Below are 26,130 nucleotides of genomic sequence, written 5' to 3'. Positions count from 1 at the left end.
TCAGGTGTGCCCCAAACCCTGCCCAGGTGTGCCCTGAACCCTGCCCGGGGTGTGCCCCAAACCCTGCCCAGGTGTGCCCTGAACCTGAGTTTTGCCCAGGTGTGCCCCAAACTCACCCAGGTGTGCCCTGAACCTGCCCAGGTGTGCCCAAGCCCCACCCAGGTGTGCCCAAACCCTGCCCAGGTGTGCCCTGAACCCCACCCAGGTGTGCCCAAACCCCTCCCAGATGTGCCCTGAACCCTGCCCGGGTGTGCCCAAACCCTGCCCAGATGTGCCAGGGGCACGTCCAGAGTGTGCCCTGAACCCTGCCCAGGGGTGCCCAAACCCTGCCCAGGTGTGCTCAAGCCCCACCCAGGTGTGCCCTGAACCCTGCCCAGGTGTGCCCAAACCCTGCCCGGGTGTGCCCAAACCCCTCCCAGGTGTTCCCCACCCCCACCCAGGTGCCACCCCGCCCCTCACCTGTCCCCTCCCCCCCCCAGACTCACCTGGCGGCGACAGCGAGGAGGACGAGGAGGAGGAGGACGACGACGACGACGAGGACGAGGACGAAGACGAGGCCGACGACTGAGGACGAGGAGGAGGAGGGGGAGGGGCCAGGAGGGCGGCGGAGGCGGGGGAGGGGCGGCCCCCGGGGGCCCGGCCCCGCCCGCCCCGGCCCAGGTAGCCCAGGTGGCCCGGCCGCACCTGCGGCCCCGCCCCAAGAATGGAGATCAGCGACATCGCGGCGGCCGCCGAGAGCCTCCAGCCCAAGGGCTACACCCTGGCCACCACGCAGGTGAGGGCACCTGGGGGGCACCTGGGGGGCACCCGGAGCTGTAGGGATACACCTGGGGGGCACCTGGAGCTATAGGGGTACACCTGGGCACACCTGGGGGGCACCTGGAGCTGTAGGGGTACACCTGGGCACACCTGGGGGGCACCTGGAGCCGTAGGGGTACAGCTGGGCACACCTGGGGGGCACCTGGAGCTGTAGGGATACACCTGGGCACACCTGGGGGCACCTGGAGCTGTAGGGATACACCTGGGCACACCTGGGGGGCACCTGGAGCTGTAGGGATACACCTGGGCACATCTGGGGGCACCTGGAGCCATAGGGGTACACCTGGGCACACCTGGGGGCACCTGGAGCCATAGGGATACACCTGGGCACACCTGGGGGGCACCTGGAGCTGTAGGGATACACCTGGGCACACCTGGGGGCACCTGGAGCTGTAGGGGTACACCTGGGCACACCTGGGGGCACCTGGAGCTGTAGGGGTACACCTGGGCACACCTGGGGGGCACCTGGAGCTGTAGGGACACACCTGGGCACATCTGGGGGCACCTGGAGCTATAGGGATACACCTGGGCACATCTGGGGGCACCTGGAGCCGTAGGGATACACCTGGGCACACCTGGGGGCACCTGGAGCTATAGGGGTACACCTGGGCACATCTGGGGGCACCTGGAGCTGTAGGGATACACCTGGGCACACCTGGGGGCACCTGGAGCTATAGGGATACACCTGGGCACACCTGGGGGGCACCTGGGGGGCACCTGGAGCTGTAGGGATACACCTGGGCACACCTGGGGGCACCTGGAGCTGTAGGGGTACACCTGGGCACACCTGGGGGGCACCTGGAGCCGTAGGGATACACCTGGGCACACCTGGGGGCACCTGGAGCTATAGGGGTACACCTGGGCACACCTGGGGGCACCTGGAGCTGTAGGGATACACCTGGGCACACCTGGGGGGCACCTGGAGCTGTAGGGATACACCTGGGCACACCTGGGGGGCACCTGGAGCTATAGGGATACACCTGGGCACACCTGGGGGGCACCTGGAGCTATAGGGGTACACCTGGGCACACCTGGGGGGCACCTGGAGCTGTAGGGATACACCTGGGCACACCTGGGGGCACCTGGAGCTATAGGGATACACCTGGGCACACCTGGGGGGCACCTGGAGCTATAGGGGTACACCTGGGCACACCTGGGGGCACCTGGAGCTGTAGGGGTACACCTGGGCACACCTGGGGGGCACCTGGAGCTGTAGGGATACACCTGGGCACATCTGGGGGCACCTGGAGCCATAGGGATACACCTGGGCACACCTGGGGGGCACCTGGAGCTGTAGGGATACACCTGGGCACACCTGGGGGCACCTGGAGCTGTAGGGGTACACCTGGGCACACCTGGGGGCACCTGGAGCTGTAGGGGTACACCTGGGCACACCTGGGGGGCACCTGGAGCTGTAGGGACACACCTGGGCACATCTGGGGGCACCTGGAGCTATAGGGATACACCTGGGCACATCTGGGGGCACCTGGAGCCGTAGGGATACACCTGGGCACACCTGGGGGCACCTGGAGCTATAGGGGTACACCTGGGCACATCTGGGGGCACCTGGAGCTATAGGGATACACCTGGGCACACCTGGGGGGCACCTGGGGGGCACCTGGAGCTGTAGGGGTACACCTGGGCACACCTGGGGGGCACCTGGAGCCGTAGGGATACACCTGGGCACATCTGGGGGCACCTGGAGCTATAGGGGTACACCTGGGCACACCTGGGGGGCACCTGGAGCTGTAGGGATACACCTGGGCACACCTGGGGGCACCTGGAGCCATAGGGATACACCTGGGCACACCTGGGGGGCACCTGGAGCTGTAGGGACACACCTGGGCACACCTGGGGGGCACCTGGAGCTGTAGGGATACACCTGGGCACACCTGGGGGGCACCTGGAGCTGTAGGGATACACCTGGGCACACCTGGGGGGCACCTGGAGCTGTAGGGATACACCTGGGCACACCTGGGGGGCACCTGGAGCCGTAGGGGTACACCTGGGCACATCTGGGGGGCACCTGGAGCCGTAGGGATACACCTGGGCACATCTGGGGGCACCTGGAGCCGTAGGGATACACCTGGGCACACCTGGGGGCACCTGGAGCTGTAGGGATACACCTGGGCACACCTGGGGGCACCTGGAGCTATAGGGGTACACCTGGGCACACCTGGGGGGCACCTGGAGCTATAGGGACACACCTGGGCACACCTGGGGGCACCTGGAGCTGTAGGGATACACCTGGGCACATCTGGGGGGCACCTGGAGCTGTAGGTATACACCTGGGCACACCTGGGGGGCACCTGGAGCTGTAGGGATACACCTGGGCACACCTGGGGGGCACCTGGAGCTATAGGGACACACCTGGGCACACCTGGGGGCACCTGGAGCTGTAGGGATACACCTGGGCACATCTGGGGGGCACCTGGAGCTGTAGGTATACACCTGGGCACACCTGGGGGCACCTGGAGCTATAGGGATACACCTGGGCACACCTGGGGGGCACCTGGAGCCATAGGGACACACCTGGGCACACCTGGGGGCACCTGGAGCTATAGGGATACACCTGGGCACACCTGGGGGCACCTGGAGCCGTAGGGATACACCTGGGCACACCTGGGGGCACCTGGAGCCGTAGGGATACACCTGGGCACATCTGGGGGGCACCTGGAGCTATAGGGATACACCTGGGCACACCTGGGGGGCACCTGGAGCTGTAGGGGTACACCTGGGCACACCTGGGGGCACCTGGAGCTATAGGGATACACCTGGGCACACCTGGGGGGCACCTGGAGCTGTAGGGGTACACCTGGGCACACCTGGGGGGCACCTGGAGCTATAGGGGTACACCTGGGCACACCTGGGGGCACCTGGAGCTGTAGGGATACACCTGGGCACATCTGGGGGGCACCTGGAGCTGTAGGGATACACCTGGGCACATCTGGGGGCACCTGGAGCTATAGGGATACACCTGGGCACACCTGGGGGCACCTGGAGCTGTAGGGATACACCTGGGCACACCTGGGGGCACCTGGAGCTATAGGGGTACACCTGGGCACACCTGGGGGGCACCTGGAGCTGTAGGGGTACACCTGGGCACACCTGGGGGCACCTGGAGCTATAGGGGTACACCTGGGCACACCTGGGGGCACCTGGAGCTGTAGGGGTACACCTGGGCACACCTGGGGGGCACCTGGAGCTATAGGGATACACCTGGGCACACCTGGGGGCACCTGGAGCTGTAGGGATACACCTGGGCACACCTGGGGGCACCTGGAGCTATAGGGGCACACCTGGGGGCACCTGGGGGGCACCTGGAGCTATAGGGATACACCTGGGCACACCTGGGGGCACCTGGAGCCATAGGGATACACCTGGGCACATCTGGGGGCACCTGGAGCTGTAGGGATACACCTGGGCACACCTGGGGGGCACCTGGAGCTGTAGGGATACACCTGGGGGTGCAGGGACACACCTGGGGAGGGCAGGGACACACCTGGGGATCCACAGGGACACACCTGGGGAGTGCAGGGACACACCTGGGGAGAGCAGGGACACACCTGGGGGTGCAGGGACACACCTGGGGATCCATGGGGACACACCTGGGGATCCATGGGGACACACCTGGGGGGTGCAGGGACACACCTGGGGATCCATGGGGACACACCTGGGGGTGCAGGGACACACCTGGGGAGAGCAGGGACACACCTGGGGGTGCAGGGACACACCTTGGGGAGAGCAGGGACACACCTGGAGAGAGCAGGGACACACCTGGGGATCCACGGGGACACACCTGGGGGTGCAGGGACACACCTGGGGATCCATGGGGACACACCTGGGGGTGCAGGGACACACCTGGGGAGAGCAGGGACACACCTGGGGGTGCAGGGACACACCTGGGGAGGGCAGGGACACACGTGGGGGTGCAGGGACACACCTGTGGAGGGCAGGGACACACCTGGGGAGAGCAGGGACACACCTGGGGATCCATGGGGACACACCTGGGAGTGCAGGGACCCACCTGGGGATCCATGGGGACACACCTGGGGATCCATGGGGACACACCTGGGGGGTGCAGGGACACACCTGGGGATCCATGGGGACACACCTGGGGGTGCAGGGACACACCTGGGGATCCACAGGGACACACCTGGGGAGAGCAGGGACACAGCTGGGAGTGCAGGGACACACCTGGGGATCCATGGGGACACACCTGGGGGTGCAGGGACACACCTGGGGGGTGCAGGGACACACCTGGGAGTGCAGGGACACACCTGGGGATCCACGGGGACACACCTGGGGAGTGCAGGGACACACCTGGGGATCCATGGGGACACACCTGGGGGGTGCAGGGACACACCTGGGGATCCATGGGGACACACCTGGGGGGTGCAGGGACACACCTGGGGATCCACAGGGACACACCTGGGGAGAGCAGGGACACACCTGGGGATCCATGGGGACACACCTGGGAGTGCAGGGACCCACCTGGGGAGGGCAGGGACACACCTGGGGATCCATGGGGACCCACCTGGGGAGTGCAGGGACACACCTGGGGGTGCAGGGACACACCTGGGGATCCACGGGGACACACCTGGGGGTGCAGGGACACACCTGGGGAGAGCAGGGACACACCTGGGGGTGCAGGGACACACCTGGGGATCCACGGGGACACACCTGGGGGTGCAGGGACACACCTGGGGAGAGCAGGGACACACCTGGGGGTGCAGGGACACACCTGGGGATCCACGGGGACACAGCTGGGGAGTGCAGGGACACAGCTGGGGGTGCAGGGACACACCTGGGGATCCATGGGGACACACCTGGGGGTGCAGGGACCCACCTGGGGGTGCAGGGACACACCTGGGGGTGCAGGGACACACCTGGGCTCACCTGCGCAGGTGAAGACGCCGATCCCGCACCTGCTGCGGGGCACCCAGCGGGAGCACCAGCACTGGGGGTGGGCTGGCAGTGATGGGGGGTACCTGGGCTCACCTGGGCACACCTGGGCACACCTGGGTTCACCTGTGCCCTGTCTGGGCTCACCTGCGCAGGTGAAGACGCCGATCCCGCACCTGCTGCGGGGCACGCTGCGCGAGTACGAGCACTGGGGGTGGGCTGGCAGTGACAGGGATACCTGGGGCTCACCTGGGCACACCTGGGCACACCTGGGCACACCTGGGTTCACCTGTGCCCTGTCTGGGCTCACCTGCGCAGGTGAAGACGCCGATCCCGCACCTGCTGCGGGGCACCCTGCGCGAGTACCAGCACTGGGGGTGGGCTGGCAGTGACAGGGGTACCTGGGCACACCTGGGGCTCACCTGTGGGCTCACCTGGGGCTCACCTGTGGGCTCACCTGGGCTCACCTGCGCAGGTGAAGACGCCGATCCCGCACCTGCTGCGGGGCACGCTGCGCGAGTACCAGCACATCGGCCTGGACTGGCTGGTGACCATGTACGAGAAGAAGCTCAACGGGATCCTGGCCGACGAGATGGGGCTGGGCAAGACCATCCAGACCATCTCCCTGCTGGCACACCTGGCCTGCGAGAAAGGTGAGCCGGGCGCACCTGGGCGCACCTGGGATACACCTGGGGCACATCTGGGCACACCTGGGACACACCTGGGGGTGCTTGGGACACACCTGGGGGCACTTGGGATGGACCTGGCATACACCTGGGACACCTGGGATACACCTGAGACACTTGGGACACACCTGGAACACATGTGGCACACATCTGGGGTACACCTGGGATACACCTGGGACACACCTGAGGCACCTGAGATACACCTGGGATACACCTGGGATACACCTGAGGCACCTGGGGGTGCTTGGGATGCACCTCAGGTACACCTGGAACACCTGGGATACATCTGGGGTACACCTGGGACACACCTGGGGTACACCTGGGACACACCTGGGACACACCTGGGACACACCTGGGGGTGCTTGGGACACACCTGGGGGCACTTGGGATGGACCTGGCATACACCTGGGACACCTGGGATACACCTGAGACACTTGGGACACACCTGGAACACATGTGGCACACATCTGGGGTACACCTGGGATACACCTGGAACACACCTGAGGCACCTGGGATACACCTGGGATACATCTGGGGTACACCTGGGATACACCTGGGGTACACCTGGGATACACCTGGGCACACCTGGGCACACCTGGGGTACACCTGGGATACACCTGGGGCACACCTGGGACACACCTGGGACACACCTGGGCACACCTGGGGTACACCTGGGATACACCTGGGGCACACCTGGGATACACCTGGGGTACACCTGGGACACACCTGGGGTACACCTGGGACACACCTGGGGTACACCTGGGCACACCTGGGGTACACCTGGGATACACCTGGGGCACACCTGGGATACACCTGGGGTACACCTGGGATACATCTGGGCACACCTGGGGTACACCTGGGACACACCTGGGACACACCTGGGGTACACCTGGGACACACCTGGGGTACACCTGGGCACACCTGGGGTACACCTGGGATACACCTGGGGCACACCTGGGATACACCTGGGGTACACCTGGGATACATCTGGGCACACCTGGGGTACACCTGGGACACACCTGGGACACACCTGGGACACACCTGGGGTACACCTGGGCACACCTGGGGTACACCTGGGATACACCTGGGACACACCTGGGGTACACCTGGGACACACCTGGGGTACACCTGGGCACACCTGGGGTACACCTGGGATACACCTGGGGCACACCTGGGATACACCTGGGGTACACCTGGGATACATCTGGGCACACCTGGGGTACACCTGGGACACACCTGGGACACACCTGGGACACACCTGGGGTACACCTGGGCACACCTGGGGTACACCTGGGATACACCTGGGGCACACCTGGGACACACCTGGGACACACCTGGGACACACCTGGGGTACACCTGGGACACACCTGGGACACACCTGGGACACACCTGGGGTACACCTGGGATACACCTGGGGCACACCTGGGACACACCTGGGACACACCTGGGACACACCTGGGGCACACCTGGGACACACCTGGGACACACCTGGGACACACCTGGGGCACACCTGGGACACACCTGGGATACACCTGGGGTACACCTGGGACACACCTGGGATACACCTGGGGTACACCTGGGACACACCTGGGACACACCTGGGACACACCTGGGATACACCTGGGGTACACCTGGGACACACCTGGGATACACCTGGGGTACACCTGGGACACACCTGGGCACACCTGGGCACACCTGGGCACGGCTCGGTGCACCTGGGCACCTTTGGGGTCTCCAGGACTCACCTGAGCGCCTTTTTGGGGGTTTTTTAGGTCAGTTTTGGGTGGGTTTTGGCTCCTTTTCGGGTCCTTTTGGGGTTTTTGAGGCTCCCATGTCCGTCCCCTGTCCCTCACCTGTGCGCAGGCAACTGGGCCCTCACCTGAGCCCCTTTTTTGGGGTGGTTTTGGCCGTTTTTGGCTCATTTTTGGGTTCCTCTGGCAGGCAGCTGGGGCCCTCACCTGAGCCCCTTTTTTGGGGTGTTTTAGGTCATTTTTGGCTCATTTTTGGGTTCCTCTGGCAGGCAGCTGGGGCCCTCACCTGAGCCCCTTTTTTGGGGTGGTTTTGGCCGTTTTTGGCTCATTTTTGGGTTCCTCTGGCAGGCAGCTGGGGCCCTCACCTGAGCCCCTTTTTTGGGGTGTTTTAGGCTGTTTTTGGCTCATTTTTGGGTTCCTTTGGCAGGCAGCTGGGGCCCTCACCTGAGCCCCTTTTTTGGGGTGTTTTAGGTCGTTTTTGGCTCATTTTTGGGTTCCTCTGGCAGGCAGCTGGGGCCCTCACCTGAGCCCCTTTTTTGGGGTGTTTTAGGCCGTTTTTGGCTCATTTTTGGGTTCCTCTGGCAGGCAGCTGGGGCCCTCACCTGAGCCCCTTTTTTGGGGTGGTTTTGGCCGTTTTTGGCTCATTTTTGGCTTCCTTTGGCAGGCAGCTGGGCCCTCACCTGAGCCCCTCTTTTGGGGTGTTTTAGGTCATTTTTGGCTCATTTTTGGGTTCCTCTGGCAGGCAGCTGGGGCCCTCACCTGAGCCCCTTTTTTGGGGTGGTTTTGGCCGTTTTTGGCTCATTTTTGGGTTCCTCTGGCAGGCAGCTGGGGCCCTCACCTGAGCCCCTTTTTTGGGGTGGTTTTGGCCGTTTTTGGCTCATTTTTGGGTTCCTCTGGCAGGCAGCTGGGGCCCTCACCTGAGCCCCTTTTTTGGGGTGTTTTAGGTCATTTTTGGCTCATTTTTGGGTTCCTCTGGCAGGCAGCTGGGGCCCTCACCTGAGCCCCTTTTTTGGGGTGGTTTTGGCCGTTTTTGGCTCATTTTTGGCTTCCTTTGGCAGGCAGCTGGGCCCTCACCTGAGCCCCTCTTTTGGGGTGGTTTTGGCCGTTTTTGGCTCATTTTTGGGTTCCTCTGGCAGGCAGCTGGGGCCCTCACCTGAGCCCCTTTTTTGGGGTGTTTTAGGTCATTTTTGGCTCATTTTTGGGTTCCTCTGGCAGGCAGCTGGGGCCCTCACCTGAGCCCCTTTTTTGGGGTGGTTTTGGCCGTTTTTGGCTCATTTTTGGGTTCCTCTGGCAGGCAGCTGGGGCCCTCACCTGAGCCCCTTTTTTGGGGTGGTTTTGGCCGTTTTTGGCTCATTTTTGGGTTCCTCTGGCAGGCAGCTGGGGCCCTCACCTGAGCCCCTTTTTTGGGGTGGTTTTGGCCGTTTTTGGCTCATTTTTGGGTTCCTCTGGCAGGCAGCTGGGGCCCTCACCTGAGCCCCTCTTTTGGGGTGGTTTTGGCCGTTTTTGGCTCATTTTTGGGTTCCTCTGGCAGGCAGCTGGGGCCCTCACCTGAGCCCCTTTTTTGGGGTGTTTTAGGTCATTTTTGGCTCATTTTTGGGTTCCTCTGGCAGGCAGCTGGGGCCCTCACCTGAGCCCCTTTTTTGGGGTGGTTTTGGCCGTTTTTGGCTCATTTTTGGGTTCTTCTGGCAGGCAGCTGGGGCCCTCACCTGAGCCCCTTTTTTGGGGTGGTTTTGGCCGTTTTTGGCTCATTTTTGGGTTCCTCTGGCAGGCAGCTGGGGCCCTTACCTGAGCCCCTTTTTTGGGGTGGTTTTGGCCGTTTTTGGCTCATTTTTGGCTTCCTTTGGCAGGCAGCTGGGCCCTCACCTGAGCCCCTCTTTTGGGGTGGTTTTGGCCGTTTTTGGCTCATTTTTGGGTTCCTCTGGCAGGCAGCTGGGGCCCTCACCTGAGCCCCTTTTTTGGGGTGTTTTAGGTCATTTTTGGCTCATTTTTGGGTTCCTCTGGCAGGCAGCTGGGGCCCTCACCTGAGCCCCTTTTTTGGGGTGTTTTAGGTCATTTTTGGCTCATTTTTGGGTTCCTCTGGCAGGCAGCTGGGGCCCTCACCTGAGCCCCTTTTTTGGGGTGTTTTAGGTCATTTTTGGCTCATTTTTGGGTTCCTCTGGCAGGCAGCTGGGGCCCTCACCTGAGCCCCTTTTTTGGGGTGTTTTAGGTCATTTTTGGCTCATTTTTGGGTTCCTCTGGCAGGCAGCTGGGGCCCTCACCTGAGCCCCTTTTTTGGGGTGGTTTTGGCCGTTTTTGGCTCATTTTTGGGTTCCTCTGGCAGGCAGCTGGGGCCCTCACCTGATCATCGTGCCCACCTCGGTGATGCTCAACTGGGAGATGGAGCTCAAGCGTTGGTGCCCCAGCTTCAAGATCCTCACGTACTACGGCGCCCAGAAGGAGCGGCGCCTCAAGAGACAGGTGAGGGCACCTGGGCACACCTGGGCACACCTGGGCACACCTGGGAGAGAGTTCGGGGCAGATCGAGGCCATTTTGGGTGGTTTGGGGTGGTTTTTGGGTGGTTTTGAGTCATTTTTGGGTGGTTTTTGGTTACCTGGAGCAGCTGTGGTGACACCTGGATGGGGTTGGAGGGGGGTTGGACCACCTGGAGAAGGTGTGAGGGCATCTGGCCACACCTGGGGGGGATTTTGGGACAGATCAAGGCAGTTCTGGGTGGTTTGGGGAGGTTTTGGGTGGTTTTGTGGCATTTTTGGGTGGTTCTGGGTAATTTTTGGGTGGTTTTTGGTTACCTGGAGCAGCTGCGGTGACACCTGGATGGGGTTTGAGCCCCTGGAGAAGGTGTGAGGGCATCTGGCCACACCTGGGCACACCTGGGCACACCTGGGCGAGATTTTGGGGCAGATTGAGGTGGTTTGGGGTCGTTTTGGAGTGATTTTGGGTGGTTTTGGGTCATTTTGGGGTGGTTCTGGGTCATTTTGGGGTGGTTTTTGGTTACTTGGAGCAGCTGTGGTGACGCCTGGATGGGGTTTGAGCCCCTGGAGAAGGTGTGAGGGCATCTGGTCACACCTGGGGGCACCCAGGGGCACCTGGGAGAGATTTTGGGGCAAATTGAGCTGGTTTTGGGTGGTTTGGAGTGGTTTTGGGTGATTTTGGGTGGTTTTTGGTTCTCTGGAGCAGCTGTGGTGACACCTGGGTGGGGTTTGATCTGGAGAAGGTGTGAGGGCACCTGGGGGCACCTGGGAGAGATTTTGGGGCAAATTGAGGCGGTTTTAGGTTGGTTTTTGGGTGGTTTTGGGTTACCTGGAGCAGCTGCGGTGACAGCTGGATGGGGTTTGAACACCTGGAGAAGGTGTGAGGGCACCTGGGCACACCTGGGGGGATTTTGGGGCAGATTGAGCTGGCTTTGGGTTGGTTTTGGGAGGTTTTGGGTGATTTTTGGGTTGTTTTTGGTTACCTGGAGCAGCTGTGGTGACACCTGGATGGGGTTTGATCTGGAGAAAGTGTGAGGGCACCTGGGGGTACCTGGGCACACCTGGGAGAGATTTTGGGGAAATCAAGGTGGTTTTGGGTTGGTTTGGGGGGTTTTGTGAGGTTCTGGGTGGTTCTTGGGTGATTTTGGGTGGTTTTTGGTTACCTGGAGCAGCTGTGGTGACAGCTGGATGGGGTTTGAACACCTGGAGAAGGTGTGAGGGCACCTGGGGGCACCTGGGAGAGATTTTAGGGCAGATCAAGGCAGTTGTGGGTGGTTTGGGGAGGTTTTGGGTGGTTTTGTGGCATTTTTGGGTGGTTCTGAGTCATTTTTGGGTGGTTTTTGGTTACCTGGAGCAGCTGCGGTGACACCTGGATGGGGTTTGAGCAGCTGGAGAAGGTGTGAGGGCATCTGGCCACACCTGGGCACACCTGGGCACACCTGGGCGAGATTTTGGGGCAGATTGAGGTGGTTTGGGGTTGTTTTGGAGTGGTTTTGGGTGGTTTTGGGTGGTTTTGGGTCATTTTGGGGTGGTTTTGGGTCATTTTTGGGTGGTTTTTGGTTACCTGGAGCAGCTGTGGTGACGCCTGGATGGGGTTTGAGCCCCTGGAGAAGGTGTGAGGGCACCTGGGCACACCTGGGGGCACCCAGGGGCACCTGGGAGAGATTTTGGGGCAGATTGAGCTGGTTTTGGGTCGTTTTTGGGAGGTTTTGGGTGATTTTTGGGTGGTTTTTGGTTACCTGGAGCAGCTGTGGTGACACCTGGATGGGGTTTGATCTGGAGAAAGTGTGAGGGCACCTGGGGGTACCTGGGCACACCTGGGAGAGATTTTGGGGCAAATCAAGGTGGTTTTGGGTGGTTTTGGGTTGTTTTGTAAGGTCCTGGGTGGTTCTTGGGTGGTTTTTGGTTACTTGGAGCAGCTGTGGTGACAGCTGGATGGGGTTTGAACACCTGGAGAAGGTGTGAGGGCACCTGGGAGCACCTGGGGGGGATTTTAGGGCAGATCAAGGCAGTTCTGGATGGTTTGGGGAGGTTTTGGGTGGTTTCTGAGTCATTTTTGGGTGGTTTTTGGTTACCTGGAGCAGCTGTGGTGACACCTGCATGGGGTTTGATCTGGAGAAGGTGTGAGGGCACCTGGGGGTACCTGGGCACACCTGGGAGAGATTTTGGGGCAAATCAAAGAGGTTTGGGGTGGTTTTGTGAGGTTCTGGGCGGTTCTTGGGTGATTTTGGGTGGTTTTTGGTTACGTGGAGCAGCTGTGGTGACACCTGGATGGGGCTTGAGAGGGGGTTGGAACACCTGGAGAAGGTGTGAGGGCATCTGGGCACAGCTGGGCACAGCTGGGAGAGATTTTGGGGGAGATCGAAGTGGCTTTGGGTGGTTTTTGGTTTGTTTTTGGTTACCTGGAGCAGCTGTAGTGACACCTGGATGGGGTTTAAGGGGGGGTTGGAACACCTGGAGAAGGTGTGAGGGCACTTGGGCACAGCTGGGCACAGCTGGGCACAGCTGGGAGAGATTTTGGGGCAGATTGGGGCAGTTTTAGGTCATTTTTGGTTTGTTTTTGGTTACCTGGAGCAGCTGTGGTGACACCTGGATGGGGTTCGAACACCTGGAGAAGGTGTGAGGGCATCTGGGGGCACCTGGGAGAGATTTTAGGGCAGATTGAGGTGGTTTTGGGTGGTTTTAAGTCATTTTTAGGTTGTTTTTGGTTCTCTGGAGCAGCTGTGGTGACACCTGGATGGGGTTTGATCTGGAGAAGGTGTGAGGGCACCTGGGCACACCTGGGAGAAATTTTGGGGCAGATTGAGGTGGTTTTGGGTGGTTTTAAGTCATTTTTGGGTTGTTTTTCGTTCTCTGGAGCAGCTGTGGTGACACCTGGATGGAGTTTGATCTGGAGAAGGTGTGAGGGCACCTGGGCACACCTGGGAGAAATTTTGGGGCAGATTGAGGTGGTTTTGGGTGGTTTTAGCTCATTTTGGGGTGGGTTTTGGTTACCTGGAGTACCTGCAGTGACACCTGGATGGGGTTTGAGAGGAGGTTTGAACACCTGGAGGAGATGTGAGGCCACCAGGGGCACCTGGGGCACACCTGGGCACACCTGGGGGCACACCTGGGGCACACCTGGGCACACCTGGGGCTGTTTTAGGGCATTTTGGACGGGGTTTTTTTGGGGTTCTGACCTCACCTGTGTCTCACCTGTGTTACCTGCTCAGGGCTGGACGAAGCCGAACGCGTTCCACGTGTGCATCACCTCCTACAAGCTGGTGCTGCACACCTGGGGCACACCTGGGGGCACACCTGGGCACACCTGGGGCTGTTTTAGGGCATTTTGGACGGGGTTTTTTTGGGGTTCTGACCTCACCTGTGTCTCACCTGTCTTACCTGCTCAGGGCTGGACGAAGCCGAACGCGTTCCACGTGTGCATCACCTCCTACAAGCTGGTGCTGCACACCTGGGGCACACCTGGGGGCACACCTGGGGCACACCTGGGCACACCTGGGGCTGTTTTAGGGCATTTTGGACGGGGTTTTTTTTGGGGTTCTGACCTCACCTGTCTCACCTCTCTCACCTGTGTCTCACGTGTGTTACCTGTGCAGGGCTGGACGAAGCCGAACGCGTTCCACGTGTGCATCACCTCCTACAAGCTGGTGCTGCAGGACCACCAGGCGTTCCGCAGGAAGAACTGGAAGTACCTGATCCTGGACGAGGCGCAGAACATCAAGAACTTCAAATCCCAGCGTTGGCAGTCCCTGCTCAACTTCAACAGGTGAGGCCGGGCGGGCACCTGCCGTGGCACCGTGGGGGCACCTGGGCGTACCTGGGCGTACCTGGGCACAGCTGGGGGCACCTGGGGGCACCTGGGGGCACCTGGGCACAGCTGGGGGCACCTGGGCGCACCTGGGGGCACCTGGGCACAGCTGGGGGCACCTGGGCACACCTGGGGACACCTGGGGGCACCTGGGCACACCTGGGGGCACCTGGGGACAACTGGGGGTATCTGGGCACACCTGGTTACTGCTGGGCATAGCTGGGGACACTGGGGCACACCTGGGCACAGCTGGGGCACACCTGGGGACACCTGAGCACACCTGGGCAGAGCTGGGCACACCTGGGGCACACCTGGGCACACCTGGGTGTACCTGGGTTCCACCTCAGTGCACCTGGGGACAGCTGGGATGTATTTTGGGGCATTTGGGGTGCACCTGGGCACACCTGGGTACACCTGGGTACACGCCAGGGCACCTGGGAGAGACCTGAGCATAGCTGGGCACAGCTTGGACACACCTGGGGAGGTTTCAGTAAGTGCAGGATACCCTGGGGCACAGCTGGGCACACCTGGGGCACACCTGGGGCACAGCTGGGCACACCTGGGGAGGTTTCGATAAGTGCAGGATACCCTGGGGCACAGCTGGGCACACCTGGGGCACACCTGGGGCACACCTGGGGCACAGCTGGGCACACCTGGGGAGGTTTCGATAAGTGCAGGATACCCTGGGGCACAGCTGGGCACACCTGGGGAGGTTTCGATAAGTGCAGGATACCCTGGGGCACAGCTGGGCACAGCTGGGGCACACCTGGGCACGCCTGGGGAAGTTTAGATAAATGTAGGGGACACCTGGGTGCACTTGGAGCACACCTGGGCACACCTTGATACGCTTGAGTGTACCTGGGCGCACTGGGGCACACCTGGGTGTACCTGGGGCACACCTGGGATGGATTTTGGGACATGCTGGGTACACCTGGGCACAACTGGATACACCTGGGCACACCTGGGGCACACCTGGGTGTAGGTGGGGCACACCTGGGTGTATTTCTGTATACCTGAGGTGCACCTGGGCACACCTGGGTGTGCGTGGGTTACATGGGGGTACACCTGGGGGTACCTGGAGTACACCTGGGGGTACCTGGGAGCACCTGGGAGCACCTGGGGGTACCTGGGATACACCTGGGGTACACCTGGGGGTACCTGGGGTACACCTGGGGGTACCTGGGGGTACCTGGGATACACCTGGGGGTACCTGGGGTACACCTGGGGGTACCTGGGGGTACCTGGGATACACCTGGGATACACCTGGGGGTACCTGGGGTACACCTGGGGGTACCTGGGAGCATTTGGGAGTACCTGGGATACACCTGGGATACCCCTGGGAGCACCTGGGGGTACCTGGGATACACCTGGGATACCCCTGGGAGCACCTGGGGGTACCTGGGATACATCTGGGGGTACCTGGGATACATCTGGATAGCTTTAGATGAGCACAGGATGCCCCTGGGCACACCTGGGCACACCTGGGCACACCTGGGCACGGGGGTGGCTCAGCTGAGTTGGAGCCTCTCCAGAAGGCCCCGATGGAGCTGTGGCCACTGGGGCACTTCCAGATGCCCAGGGGGCACCTGTGTCCATCCTCACCTGCCCTCACCGGTCCCACCTGTCCTCACCTGTCCCACCTGTCCCACCTGTCCTCACTTGTCCTTACGTGTCCCACCTGTCCTCACCTGTCCCACCTGTCCTCACTTGTCCTTACGTGTCCCACCTGTCCTCACCTGTCCCACCTGTCCTCACTTGTCCTTACGTATCCCACCTGTCCTCACCTGTCTTACGTGTCCTTTCCTGTCTTCACCTGTCCTCACCTGTCCTCATCTGTCTTACGTGTCCTTACCTGCCCTCACCTGCCCTCACCTGCCCTCACCTGCCCTCACCTGCCCTCACCTGTTCTTTCCTGTCTTCACCTCTCTTTTCCTGTCCTCACCTGCCCTCACCTGCCCTCACCTGCCCTCACCTGTCCTTACCTGTCCTTACCTGTCCTCATCTGTCCTCGCTTGTTTTCCCTTGTCCCCACCTCTCTTTCCCTGTCGTCACCTGTCCTTACCGGTCCTCACGTGTCATTACCTGTTCTCACGTGTCCCACTTGTCCTCACCTGTCCTTACGTATTCTTACCTGTCCTTACCTGTCCCACGCGTCTTCACCTGTTGTCACCTGTCCTTACCTGTCCTCACCTACTCTACGTGTCTTCGCTTGTCTGACCCACCTGCCCTCACCTGTGCTTACCTGTCCTCACATGTCCTTTATCTGCCCTCACCTGTCCCTCTTGTATTCACCTGCCCTCACCTGTCCTTACGTGATCCACCTGTGTCCACCTGTCCTTACGTGTCTCACTTGCCTTTATCTGTTCTCACCTGTCCTCACCTGTCCTCACTTGCTTTCACCTGTCCTCACCTGTCCTCACCTGTCCTCACCTGTCCTCACCTGTCCTTACCTGTCCTCGCTTGTCCTCACCTGTCCTTACGTGTCTCACCTGTCCTTACGTGTCTCACCTGTCTCACCTGTCCTTACCTCTTGCATCTGTTCTCGCCTCTCCTCACCCGTTTGTCTCACCTGTCTCACGTATCCTTACCTGTCTCTCTCTTCTCACCTGTTCCTTCTTTGTCTTTCATCTGTCTCACCTGTGTCCCTCCCTTGTTCCTCTCCTCTCTCTCACCTGTCCCTCACCTGTCCCTCCTCGTCTCTCCCTTGTCCTTCACCTGTCCCTCACCTGTCCCCACCTGTCCCTCCCCTGCCCCTCACCTGTCCCCACCTGTCCCTCCCCTGCCCCTCACCTGTTGCTCACCTTTCCCTCACTTGCCTCTCAACTTTTACCTGTCCTTCATCTCCTGTCGCTCCCGTGTCTCTCCCATCCCTCACCTGTCCCCTCATGTCTCTCACTTCTCTCACCTGTGTCTTTCACCTGTGTCCCTCTCCCATCCCTCACCTGTCCCCCACCTGTTTCTCACTTGTTCCCCCGTGTCTCTCACCTGTCCCGTGTCCCTCACCTGTGTCCTTACCTGTCCCTTACCTGTTCCCTGTCTCTCCCCTGTCCCTTACCTGTCCTGGGGTGTCTCTCACCTGTGTCCTTACCTGTTCCTCACCTGTCCCCCGTGTCTCTCACCCGTCCCTCACCTGTCCCGTGTCCCTCACCTCTGTCCCCACCTGTCCCTTACCTGTTCCCTGTCTCTCCCCTGTCCCTTACCTGTCCTGCGGTGTCTCTCACCTGTGTCCTTACCTGTTCCTTACCTGTTCCTCACCTGTCTCCCGGTGTGTCTCACCTGTCCCTCCCCTGTCACTCCCTTGTCCCGTTGCCTCTCACATGTGTCCTTACCTGTGGCTCACCTGTCCCCCAGTGTCTCTCACCTGTTGCTGGTGTCGCTCACCTGTGGCTCACCTGTCCCTCACCTGTCCCCCGGTGTGTCTCACCTGTCCCTCCCCTGTCGCTCCCTTGTCCCCTGTTGCCTCTCACGTGTCCTTATCTGTGGCTCACCTGTCCCGTTGCCTCTCACCTCTGTCCTTACCTGTCCCTCACCTGTCTCTCCCCTGTCTCTCACCTGTCTCTCCCTTGTGGCTCACCTGTGCCCCGGTGTCTCTCACCTGTGCCCCGGTGTCTCTCACCTGTGTCTTTACCTGTGGCTCACCTGTGCCCCGGTGTCTCTCACCTGTGCCCCGGTGTCTCTCACCTGTGCCCCTGTGTCTCTCACCTGTGCCCCGGTGTCTCTCACCTGTGCCCCGGTGTCTCTCACCTGTGCCCCTGTGTCTCTCACCTGTGCCCCGGTGTCTCTCACCTGTGTCTTTACCTGTGGCTCACCTGTGCCCCAGTGTCTCTCACCTGTGTCTTTACCTGTGGCTCACCTGTGCCCCGGTGTCTCTCACCTGTGCCCCGGTGTCTCTCACCCGTTGCTGGTGTGGCTCACCTGTGGCTCACCTGTGCCCCGGTGTCTCTCACCTGTGTCCTTACCTGTGGCTCACCTGTGCCCCGGTGTCTCTCACCGGTTGCCAGTGTGGCTCACCTGTGGTTCACCTGTTCCGCGGTGTCTCTCACCTGTGCCCCGGTGTCTCTCACCCGTTGCCGGTGTGGCTCACCTGTGGCTCACCTGTCCCGCGGTGTCTCTCACCTGTTGCCGGTGTCTCTCACCTGTCTCGCGGTGTCTCTCACCTGTCCCGCGGTGTCTTTCACCCGTTGCCGGTGTTTGTCACCTGTGCCCCCTGTGTCTCTCACCTGTCCCACGGTGTCTCTCACCTGTGCCCCCTGTGTCTCTCACCTGTGCCCCTGTGTCTCTCACCTGTGCCCCCGGTGTCTCTCACCTGTGCCCCGGTGTCTCTCACCTGTGCCCCCTGTGTCTCTCACCTGTGCCCCCGGTGTCTCTCACCTGTCCCGCGGTGTCTCTCACCTGTGCCCCTGTGTCTCTCACCTGTCCCGCGGTGTGTCTCACCTGTGCCCCTGTGTCTCTCACCTGTGCCCCCTGTGTCTCTCGCCTGTGCCCCCTGTGTCTCTCACCTGTCCCGCGGTGTCTCTCACCTGTGCCCCGGTGTCTCTCACCTGTGCCCCGGTGTCTCTCACCTGTGCCCCCTGTGTCTCTCACCTGTGCCCCGGTGTCTCTCACCTGTCCCCCTGTGTCTCTCACCTGTGCCGCGGTGTCTCTCACCTGTGCCCCCTGTGTCTCTCACCTGTCCCGCGGTGTCTCTCACCTGTGCCCCGGTGTCTCTCACCTGTCCCGCGGTGTCTCTCACCTGTGCCCCTGTGTCTCTCACCTGTGCCCCTGTGTCTCTCACCTGTGCCCCCGGTGTCTCTCACCTGTGCCCCCTGTGTCTCTCACCTGTGCCCCGGTGTCTCTCACCTGTCCCCCTGTGTCTCTCACCTGTGCCGCGGTGTCTCTCACCTGTGCCCCGGTGTCTCTCACCTGTGCCGCGGTGTCTCTCACCTGTGCCCCGGTGTCTCTCACCTGTGCCCCCGGTGTCTCTCACCTGTCCCGCGGTCTGTCTCACCTGTGCCCCCTGTGTCTCTCACCTGTGCCCCCGGTGTCTCTCACCTGTGCCCCCGGTGTCTCTCACCTGTCCCGCGGTGTCTCTCACCTGTGCCCCGGTGTCTCTCACCTGTCCCGCGGTGTCTCTCACCTGTGCCCCCTGTGTCTCTCACCTGTCCCGCGGTGTCTCTCACCTGTGCCCCGGTGTCTCTCACCTGTCCCGTGGTGTCTCTCACCTGTCCCCCGGTGTCTCTCACCTGTGCCCCGGTGTCTCTCACCTGTGCCCCGGTGTCTCTCACCTGTCCCGCGGTGTGTCTCACCTGTGCCCCGGTGTCTCTCACCTGTGCCCCGGTGTCTCTCACCTGTCCCCCGGTGTCTCTCACCCGTTGCCGGTGCCGCTCACCTGTGGCTCACCTGTGTCCCCGCTGTGTGTGGGCAGCCAGCGGCGGCTGCTGCTGACGGGGACGCCGCTGCAGAACTCGCTGATGGAGCTCTGGTCGCTGATGCACTTCCTGATGCCGCGCGTGTTCCAGTCGCACCGCGAGTTCCGCGAGTGGTTCCACAACCCCCTCACCGGCATGATCGAGGGCAGCCAGGAGTACAACGAGAGCCTGGTGAAAAGACTGCACAAGGTAACGCACCTGGGCACACCTGGGCACACCTGGGCACACCTGGGATACACCTGGGCACACCTGGGTACAGCTGGGTACAGCTGGGCACACCTGGGATACACCTGGGACACACCTGGGCACACCTGGGATACACCTGGGTACAGCTGGGCACACCTGGGTACAGCTGGGCACACCTGGGCACACCTTGGTACAGCTGGGCACACTTGGTACAGCTGGGCACACCTGGGATACACCTGAGTACAGCTGGGCACACCTGGGTACAGCTGGGCACACCTGGGATACACCTGGGTACAGCTGGGCACACCTGGGTACCCCTGGGGTACACCTGGGCACACCTGGGTACACCTGGGGTACCCCTGGGTACAGCTGGGCACACCTGGGTACACCTGGGATACACTTGGGCACACCTGGACACACCTGGGTACAGCTGGGCACACCTGGGGTACACCTGGGCACACCTGGGGTACAGCTGGGCACACCTGGGCACACCTGGGTACACCTGGGATACACCTGGGCACAGCTGGGATACACCTGGGCACACCTGGGTACAGCTGGGATACACCTGGGCACACCTGGGCACACCTGGGTACCCCTGGGCACACGTGGGATCCTTCCTGGGCACACCTGGGCACACCTGGGGCACACCTGGAACCCCCTTGGGACCTACCTGGGCACACCTGGGGCACACTTGAGACCCCCCTAGGACACACCTGGGCACACCTGGGGCACACCTGTGCGGGCTGGGTGCCCGCGGTGCCCACCTGTGCCGGTGCCCGCAGGTGCTGCGGCCGTTCCTGCTGCGGCGCCTCAAGGTGGACGTGGAGAAGCAGATGCCCAAGAAGTACGAGCACGTGCTCAGGTGCCGCCTGTCCAAGCGCCAGAGGTTCCTCTACGACGACTTCATGGGCCAGGCCAGGTGAGGGGGGCACAGCTGGGCACACCTGGGCACACCTGGGCACACCTGGGAGCCTGAAATTCCCGTTGGATTGTGCCCCAAGTTCTGTCAAATTCTGCCCAAATCCACCCCAAATTCCATTGAATCCACCCCGAATCCACCCCGAATCCACCTGTTTGAGGTCTCTGATGACGTCAGGGGCCAGGCCAGGTGAGGGTGGCACAGGTGGGCACACCTGGGCACCCCTGGGCACACCTGGGCACACCTGGGAGCCTGAAATTCCCCAAATTCCCATTGAATTCTGTCCAAATTCTGTCAAATTCTGCCCAAATCCACCCCAAATCCTGTCAAATCCACCCCAAATTCCATTGAATCCCCCCCCAAGTCCAGCTGTTTGAGGTCTCTCGTGGTGTCATGGGCCAGGCCAGGTGAGGCTGGCACCCCTGGGCACCCCTGGGCACCCCTGGGCACACCTGGGCACACCTGGGAGCCCAAAGTTCCCCAAATTCCCATTGGATTCTGCCCAAATTCTGTTAAATTGTGCCCAAATCCACCCCAAATTCCATTGAATTCATCCCAAATCCACCTGTTTGAGGTGTCTGATGGTGTCACGGGCCAGGCCAGGTGAGGGTGGCACAGGTGGGCACACCTGGGCACACCTGGGCACACCTGGGAGCCCAAAATGCCCGTTGAATTCTGTCCAAATTCTGTCAAATTCTGCCCAAATCCACCCCAAATCCCGTCAAATCCACCCCAAATTCCATTGAACTCATCGCAAATCCACCTGTTTGAGGTCTCTGATGACGTCACAGGCCAGGCCAGGTGAGGGTGGCACAGGTGGGCACACCTGGGCACAGCTGGGCACACCTGGGAGCCCAAAATTTCCCAAATTGCCATTGAATTCTGTCCCAATTCCGTCAAATTCTGCCGAAATCCACCCCAAATTTCATTGAATCCACCCCAAGTCCAGCTGTTTGAGGTCTCTCGTGGTGTCATGGGCCAGGCCAGGTGAGGGTGGCACCCCTGGGCACCCCTGGGCACCCCTGGGCACACCTGGGCACACCTGGGAGCCCAAAGTTCCCCAAATTCCCATTGGATTCTGCCCAAATTCTGTTAAATTGTGCCCAAATCCACCCCAAATTCATTGAATCCATCCCAAATCCACCTGTTTGAGGTCTCTGATGACGTCACAGGCCAGGCCAGGTGAGGGTGGCACAGGTGGGCACACCTGGGCACACCTGGGCACACCTGGGAGCCCAAAATGCCCGTTGAATTCTGTCCAAATTCTGTCAAATTCTGCCCAAATCCACCCCAAATTCCATTGAATCTCCCTCAAATCCGCCTGTGTGAGGTCTCTGATGATGTCACAGGCCAGGCCAGGTGAGGGTGGCACAGGTGGGCACACCTGGGCACACCTGGGCACACCTGGGAGCCCAAAATTCCTGTTGAATTCTGCCCAAATTCTGTCAAATTCTGCCCAAATCCACCCCAAATTCTGCCCAAATCCACCCCAAATTCCATTGAATCCACCCCAAATCCACCTGTCTGAGGTTTCTGATGATGTCACAGGCCAGGCCAGGTGAGGGTGGCACAGCTGGGCACCCCTGGGCACACCTGGGCACACCTGGGAGCCCAAAATTTCCCAAATTGCCATTGAATTCTGTCCCAATTCCGTCAAATTCTGCCCAAATCCACCCCAAATCCTGTCAAATCCACCCCAAATTCCATTGAATCCCCCCCCAAATCCACCTGTTTGAGGTCTCTCATGGTGTCATGGGCCAGGCCAGGTGAGGGTGGCACCCCTGGGCACCCCTGGGCACACCTGGGCACACCTGGGCACCCCTGGGCACACCTGGGAGCCCAAAGTTCCCCAAATTCCCATTGGATTCTGCCCAAATTCTGTTAAATTGTGCCCAAATCCACCCCAAATTCCATTGAATTCATCCCAAATCCACCTGTTTGAGGTCTCTGATGACGTCACAGGCCAGGCCAGGTGAGGGTGGCACAGGTGGGCACTCCTGGGCACACCTGGGCACACCTGGGAGCCTGAAATTCCCGTTGAATTCTGTCCAAATTCTGTCAAATTCTGCCCAAATCCACCCCAAATTCCATTGAACTCATCCCAAATCCACCTGTTTGAGGTGTCTGATGACGTCACAGGCCAGGCCAGGTGAGGGTGGCACAGGTGGGCACACCTGGGCACAGCTGGGCACACCTGGGCACCCCGAATACCTCAAATTCCCGTTGAATTCTGTCCCAATTCCGTCAAATTTTGCCCAAATCCCCCCAAATCCACCTGTTTGAGGTCTCTGATGACGTCACGGGCCAGGCCAGGTGAGAGTGGCACAGGTGGGCACCCCTGGGCACACCTGGGCACCCCTGGGCACACCTGGGAGCCCAAAATTCCCAGAAATTCCCAAAATTCCTGTTGAATTTTGCCCCCAAAATCCCCAAATTTCCTCCGAAATCATGAATTTTTTGCCTCAATCCCCAAAATTTCCTCCTAAATCTCCAAATTCTTCCCTAAATCCCCAAATTTTCGTCTCAGTCCCCAAATTCTTTCCTTAAACCCCCCCAAATTTTCTCTCCAATCACCAAATTTCTCCTTTAAATCCCCAATTTTTTTTTTCTGGATCCCCAAATTCTTCCCCTAAATCCCCAAATTTTCTTCCAAATCATCAAATTTCTCCCTTAAATCCCCAAATTTTGTCTTGAATTCCTAAATTTTACCTTAAAATCCCTGAATTTTCCTTTAAATCCCCAAAATTTCCTTCTAAATCTCCAATTTTTCCCCTAAATCTCCCAAATTTTCTCTCAAATCATCAAATTTTCCCCTTAAATTCCCGTGGTTTTTTCTAAATCCCCAAATTTTCTCCTAAATTCTCCAATTCCTTCCTTAAAACCCCCAAATTTTCTCCAAACTCCAAATTTTCCCCTAAATCCCCAAATTTCCTCCTCAAACCCCCCAAATTTCCCCCTCGAAACTCCCAAAATCCCCAAAATTTCCTCTAAAATCCCCAAATTTCCGCTTAAAGTTCCAAAGTTTTCTCTTAAATCTTCCAAGTTTTCCCTAAATCCCCAAATTTTGTCTAAAATTCTGAAATTTCTGCATTAAAATCTTGAGTTTTTGTCTAAATCCCTAAAACTTCCTCCTAAATCTCCCAAATTTTCCCCTAAATCCCCAAATTTTCTCTCAAATCATCAAATTTCCCCCTTAAATTCCCGTGGTTTTTTCTAAATCCCCAAATTTTCTCCTAAATTCTCCAATTCCTTCCTTAAAACGCCAAAATTTTCCCCTAAACTCCAAATTTTCCCCTAAATCCCCAAAATTTTCTCCTAAATCTTGAAATTTCTCCCAGAAATCCCCAAAATCTTTCTCTAAATCTCCAAAATTTCATCCTAAACCCCCTAAATTTTCTCTCAAACCATCAAATTTCTCCCTTAAATCCCCAAATTTTCTCCTGAATACCCAAATTTTTTTCTAAGTCTCCAAAATTTTCTCCTGAATCTTCAAATTTTCCTCTGAATCCCCAAAATTTTCTCCTAAATCTCCAAAACTTTCTCTTAAATTCTCAAATTCCTTCCTAAACCCCCAAAATTTCCTCCTGTCCCCAAAATTTCTCCAAAACCCCCAAATTTTCCCTCAAATCATTAAATTTCTCCTTTAAATCCCCACATTTTTTTCCTAAATCCCCAAATTTTTTCCCTAAATCCCCAGATTTTCCCAAAATTTTTAAAATTTTCTCCGAAATTCTCATATTGCTTCCCTAAATCTCCAAAATTTCCTTCAAAATGTCCAAATTTTGCCCTAAATGTCCAAAATTTTTTCTGAAATCCTCAAATTCCTCCCTTAAATCCCCACATTTTCCTCGAAATCCCCAAAATTCCTCCAAAATCCTCAAATTTCTCCCTTAAACCCCCAAATTTTCCCTCAAATCATCCAATTTCTCCCTTAAGTCCCCAAGATTTTTTTCTAAATCCCCAAATTTTCTTCTAAGTCTCCAAAATTTTCTCCTAAATCTTAAAATTTGTCCCCTAAATCCCCAAAATTTTTTCCTAAACCCCCAAAATTTCTCCTCTTCAGAATTTTTTTCTAAACCCCCAAATTTTTCTCTAAATCTTCAAATTTTTCCCTTAAATCCCCCAAATTTTCTCCTAAATCCCCAAATTTTCTCCTAAACCCCCAAATTTTTTCCTAAATCTCCAAAATTCCTCCAAAATCCTCAAATTTCTCCCTTAAACCCCCAAATTCTCTCCTGAATACCCAAATTCCTTCCTTGAACCCCCAAAATTTCCTTCTAATTCCCCAAAATTTCCTCCTAAATCCCCAAATTTCCCCCTAACCCCCCCCCAAATTCCTCTGGTGACCTCTACCTGACCCCAGCTGACCTCTGCCTCCCCTCCCCCGCAGCCCCAAGGCCGCCCCAAACCCCCAAATTTCCCCCTCAAAACTCCCAAAATCCCCAAATTTTTTTCCCAAATCCCCAAATTTTCCTCTAAATCCCTAAATTTCCTCCTGAATCTCCAAAGTTTTCTCTTAAATTTTCAAGTTTTTCCCCTAAATCCCCAAATTTTGTCTTAAATTCTCAAATTTTCCTCTTAAAATCCCCAAAGTTTCTTCTGACTCCCCCAATTTTTGTCTAAATCTCTCAAGTTTCCCCCTAAATCACCAAATTTTCCCCTAAATCCCCAAAATTCCTCCAAAATCCTCAAATTTCTCCTTTAAACCCCCAAATTTTCCCTCAAACCATCAAATTTCTCTCTTAAATCCCCAAAATTTTCTCCTAAATCCCCCAAATTTCTCCTCGATCTCCAAAATTTTCTCTTAAATCCCCAAAGTTTTCCTCAAAACCCCCAAATTTTCTTCTAAATCCCCAAATTTCTCCCTTAAACCCCAAACATTGCTTCCTAAATCTCCAGATTTTCTCTGAAATCATCAAATTTCTCCTTTCAATCCCCCAATTTTTTTCCTAAATCTCCAAAATTTTCTCCTAAATCCTCAAATTCTCTCCTGAAACACCCAAATTTCCTCCTAAACCCCCAAAATTTCCTCCTAAATCCCCAAATTTCCCCCTCAAACTCTCCCAAATTCCCCAGCTGACCCCTCCTTCCCCTCCCCCACAGCCCCAAGGCCGCCCCAAACCCCCAAATTTCCCTCTCAAAACCCCAAAATCCCCAAATTTTCTTCCCAAATCCCCAA

The 26,130-nt window shown here is 58.5% G+C and overlaps 1 protein-coding gene across 4 annotated transcripts in view; it reads left to right on the top strand.

The window, feature by feature from the left end:
• Positions 1 to 629: 629 nt before the first annotated feature.
• The window catches only part of LOC125320877 (helicase SRCAP-like), a 39,526-nt gene continuing 14,025 nt past the window's right edge, over positions 630 to 26,130 (top strand). For all 4 annotated transcript variants that reach the window (XM_048293294.1, XM_048293297.1, XM_048293296.1 and 1 more), the window contains exons 1-7: positions 630 to 775; positions 6,200 to 6,377; positions 10,482 to 10,618; positions 13,843 to 14,070; positions 14,278 to 14,396; positions 19,843 to 20,035; positions 20,815 to 20,951. In XM_048293294.1, coding sequence (XP_048149251.1) covers positions 704 to 775; positions 6,200 to 6,377; positions 10,482 to 10,618; positions 13,843 to 14,070; positions 14,278 to 14,396; positions 19,843 to 20,035; positions 20,815 to 20,951 — 1,064 coding nt within the window. In that variant the 5' untranslated portion in view covers positions 630 to 703. The remainder of the gene's footprint in view (positions 776 to 6,199; positions 6,378 to 10,481; positions 10,619 to 13,842; positions 14,071 to 14,277; positions 14,397 to 19,842; positions 20,036 to 20,814; positions 20,952 to 26,130) is intronic.

This window comes from Corvus hawaiiensis, unplaced genomic scaffold (genome assembly GCF_020740725.1).
Source record: "Corvus hawaiiensis isolate bCorHaw1 unplaced genomic scaffold, bCorHaw1.pri.cur scaffold_253_ctg1, whole genome shotgun sequence".
In the NCBI taxonomy this organism is placed as follows: domain Eukaryota; kingdom Metazoa; phylum Chordata; class Aves; order Passeriformes; family Corvidae; genus Corvus; species Corvus hawaiiensis.
Note: the sequence above shows the minus strand (reverse complement) of the source record. Positions and strands in the feature narration are given on the sequence as shown.